Genomic DNA, 3,589 nt, shown 5'->3' on the forward strand with positions numbered 1-3,589 from the left:
AACCAAGGCGTAGTGGAAAAATCGAACAATGCTTTTACGAGAGTGCGGTAAAATAGTATTGTAATAATGAGAATAAAAAATGGGCGTTTAAAGATACTTGAGAAATTTTGAAAGTCAAACCAAAGTGGCTTGTTCCTGTTCCGGTTGGTGGAGCTATTTATGGTAGAGATTTGCGGGATGAGGATGAGGAAGACGCGGTCCACTCGATTGATATCACGGATGATCGTCTGGATAATGTGCTTTTAGGTGATGATCTAATTCAAAGGCCTATTGGAAGGAATCGAGCAAAGAAAGCGGGTAGAACTTTCGTATCTTCCGATGCGACGACAAGCTCTCGTTCAACAAGCTCTTCAAAATTTGAGGAGTTATGTCAACAAGTGAACGCGTACAAGAGCGAAGTAAAGAAAAAGCTTCATCAAATGGACACAATCACAAAGGCTGAACGTATGAAAGCTGTATTCGAAGCTACAAAATTTCTGTCGTCGTTGGACATCTCAAACATAAAGAACCCGAAGGAAAAGAAGTGTTGCATGAATATCAAGAAGAACTTGCTCGAAGAGTTGGCGACTTAATTTAGTTGTCAGATGAAGACGATGACGAGTATTTTTAATATTTATATTATTGTATTTTTCAATTTTTAGGACTTTTTTAAAATAAAGTAAGTTTAGGATTTTTTTTTTTATTATTATATTTTTTATTAAATGTAAGCGTATTATTGTTCTATTTAATTTTAGTTTGTTTTATTAAATTAATTTGTTTTTATAATTACAAAATAATAATATAACTAATTAAACAAAATAAAAAATAAAATCAAGAAAAATGAAAAAGAAACAAAAAATACCCCACCTCTACTCATCAACACGCCACTCAGTTGGCCACCCATTATTTACCAATTTACCAGCACACCCATCAAGTACTCCACTCTTATCCAGCAACACGCTAACACGTCCATCAGGGTTAAAAATGATCTAATAGTGAGAATACTAAAGTTCAAATACTATACTATATTTGAGATGGTTTAAGATTTGAGATTTTAACAATAATAATACTCCGTATGTAATTATATTTGGGGCAAATTGTTCAAAAAAAAAAAAGGTAATATTAAAGCCTAAATTTTTTAATAAAGAGAATATCATTTTTTTCTTGATGTCAAAAAAGAATTGTGATTTTGATTTTATGTTCAGAAAGGTGTATGATTTCAAAAAACGTTTAATAACTTTAATATCCGTTCATATATGCATCCACACATACCGACATTCTTTTATTGAAAATTTTAACTTTTATATTTCCTTTTTCGACCATTTGTCCTTATATTTATATGGAATTTTGGCAATTTTCTTATTTTTAGTGTGATTGTTATATATAGTTCGTTTGAAAAAATTAGCGTTTGATCAATAGTCCTAAAATATAATATAATTATAATCATAATATTCGTGAGCCGTTAAGGCTACTTGTATGCATTCTCATATCTTTTATCTAATAAAAGTTGGCATTTCAAAAAAAATAAAAAAATAATCATAATATTCGTACAAAGCAACACTATAAGCAACATAAATTGAATTTCTTTTATTAAACTTGAGGGACACAAATTGGTGTTTTAACTAACTCAAAGGATAATCTATATAAAATAACTCTTTTTAACTTTTTCCCTATTTGTTTTGCCTTGTCTTTACTACTATTTTTAGCAATATTCCCTTGGTATTCCTAGCATGCTTCATCATCATATACCATTTTTGTTCATCATATTTTGAAAATCACAAAACTAAAATGTATCCACAAAATCATCAAACTCCAACAAAACCAACAACAACTTTAAAATTCAAGAATCCAACAATGTCCATGGATCAAACTGAATCTGATTACTCTGATGATGAAATAACACAAGAGTATTTGAACTTTGGATCACAAACTAATAACACCAGTCTCAAAAAGAAGAAGATTGTGAGTACAAGTAGTAATGATGATAGTCATGATGAGCCACTGTTTTGGTGCCAGGTGGATGGTTGTTCAGCTGATCTAACGGCGGCGAAGCGGTACCACCGGCGGCATAAAGTTTGCGAGGTTCATGCTAAAGCTCCGGCGGTGGTTGTGTCTGGCCTCCGGCAAAGGTTTTGTCAGCAATGTAGCAGGTTTAGTTTTTCTTTACTTTTTGAAAATTCTATAAATAGAAATTTATATTTATTGTTTTAAGTAAATTATTTCTTGGGTATGAACTTTTGATACCTATTAATAGTAAGTTGAATCAAAGACCAGTACAGTGATATTAATTTATTTATTTTGTTGTGTACAAAATTTATTATTTGTCTGAACCTCTCACACATACGCAAACGATGGTAAACATGAATCGGATGACATAGAATAAAAAGAAAGAATTAATGATTTGCCAGTTTATGTGTTAGTATAGTTACTTTATTAAAAATATTACGGAGTATTTTGTTGTTTTTTATTTTAGGGATTTTTTAAACATACCATAAAGTAAAATTCATTTGCTGAAGTTAAAATTTCTATAATTTTCAAATAATTTTATGAGAATTTTTTTATTGATAACCCTTATAACTGTCGTTATGGATGTATTAATGAGTTTTATGAAACGATTGATGTTTACTTTTACGTGATAGTTATTGAAATAAGTATATTTAAATGTATATTTTGGCTTTTTTTTTAAAAAAAAATATTTAAATGTATATTACTCAGTATTTATTTTTTTATTTATAGTATAAGTAATACTCCCTAGATTTAGTGTTTCTTACTATGCTCTTAGGTCAATTGGTGATTATACTTCTTATGTTACACTTAAGTACTTTTATAACAATTTTTTAAACCGTGTGTTTCTTGTTTATTAACAATTAACAATTAATATGAAATGGGGGAGTATTAATTAGAAGAATACGCATAAGTACACGTACATAGATTATAAACAGTACGGAGTATAAAATAAGATTTTACTTAAAATATTATATTGCCTCAAGAATTGTCTTTAATATTCGTCACTGTTTGTTAAGTACAGGTCACACACTAGAGGATTTTGACCCTCAAACATTATTTTTAAGCTCCACCATTGCGTTTAACATGGGTTTTACATATATAGGTTTCATGATGTATCGGAATTTGACGATGCAAGAAGAAGTTGTCGAATCCGTTTAGCAGACCACAATGAACGTCGTCGTCGAAAGTCATCATCTGAAGCAACTCAAGCTGTGATAGGGAAAGGTGGGTTCAGGCACGAGAGTTCGAGTCAAGTAATTGGTGATACAAGTAGTACTCGATCCAATTCCTCTTCATGGTAAGCTTATTCTGATCTACGTACGCTCAGATCATATATTCGATCGGTCATCACGCTTGCTCTCTTCTGTCATACAGCCTCGCTACCACCCGCACTCAAATTACTTGGCCGCAATTTAAGCTTAATTATCCAATATAAGACTATTTCAATTATGTTTGTTTTGTAGATATATTTGGTTGTTCTAGCTATTGCTTACTCCGTACTACTATTTAAGTCTTAAGATACAAGAAACATGGTAATTGAATGCACGTATACCATCACATTTTAGTATTTTACACCCTTGAGGATGTGCAAGTAAAATTGTTT

The 3,589-nt window shown here is 30.8% G+C and overlaps 1 protein-coding gene across 1 annotated transcript; it reads left to right on the forward strand.

Annotated features, from left to right (window-relative positions):
* The first annotated feature begins 1,833 nt into the window (after positions 1-1,833).
* On the forward strand, positions 1,834-3,287 carry LOC139901457 (squamosa promoter-binding-like protein 4). The gene is made up of 2 exons (XM_071884169.1): positions 1,834-2,129; positions 3,089-3,287. Exons 1-2 carry the CDS (start codon positions 1,834-1,836, stop codon positions 3,285-3,287), a joined length of 495 nt encoding a protein of 164 aa, XP_071740270.1.
* The last annotated feature ends 302 nt before the right edge of the window (positions 3,288-3,589 follow it).

The sequence above is a fragment of the Rutidosis leptorrhynchoides genome, chromosome 3 (genome assembly GCF_046630445.1).
Source record: "Rutidosis leptorrhynchoides isolate AG116_Rl617_1_P2 chromosome 3, CSIRO_AGI_Rlap_v1, whole genome shotgun sequence".
Lineage (NCBI taxonomy): Eukaryota > Viridiplantae > Streptophyta > Magnoliopsida > Asterales > Asteraceae > Rutidosis > Rutidosis leptorrhynchoides.

Bases quoted from the DNA above. Each gene is read 5' to 3' on its own strand.
- LOC139901457 (XM_071884169.1), top strand. From the start codon at position 1,834: ATGTCCATGGATCAAACTGAATCTGATTACTCTGATGATGAAATAACA. The intron at 2,130-3,088 runs GTTTAGTTTTTC...TTACATATATAG, and splicing joins TTTTGTCAGCAATGTAGCAG to GTTTCATGATGTATCGGAAT.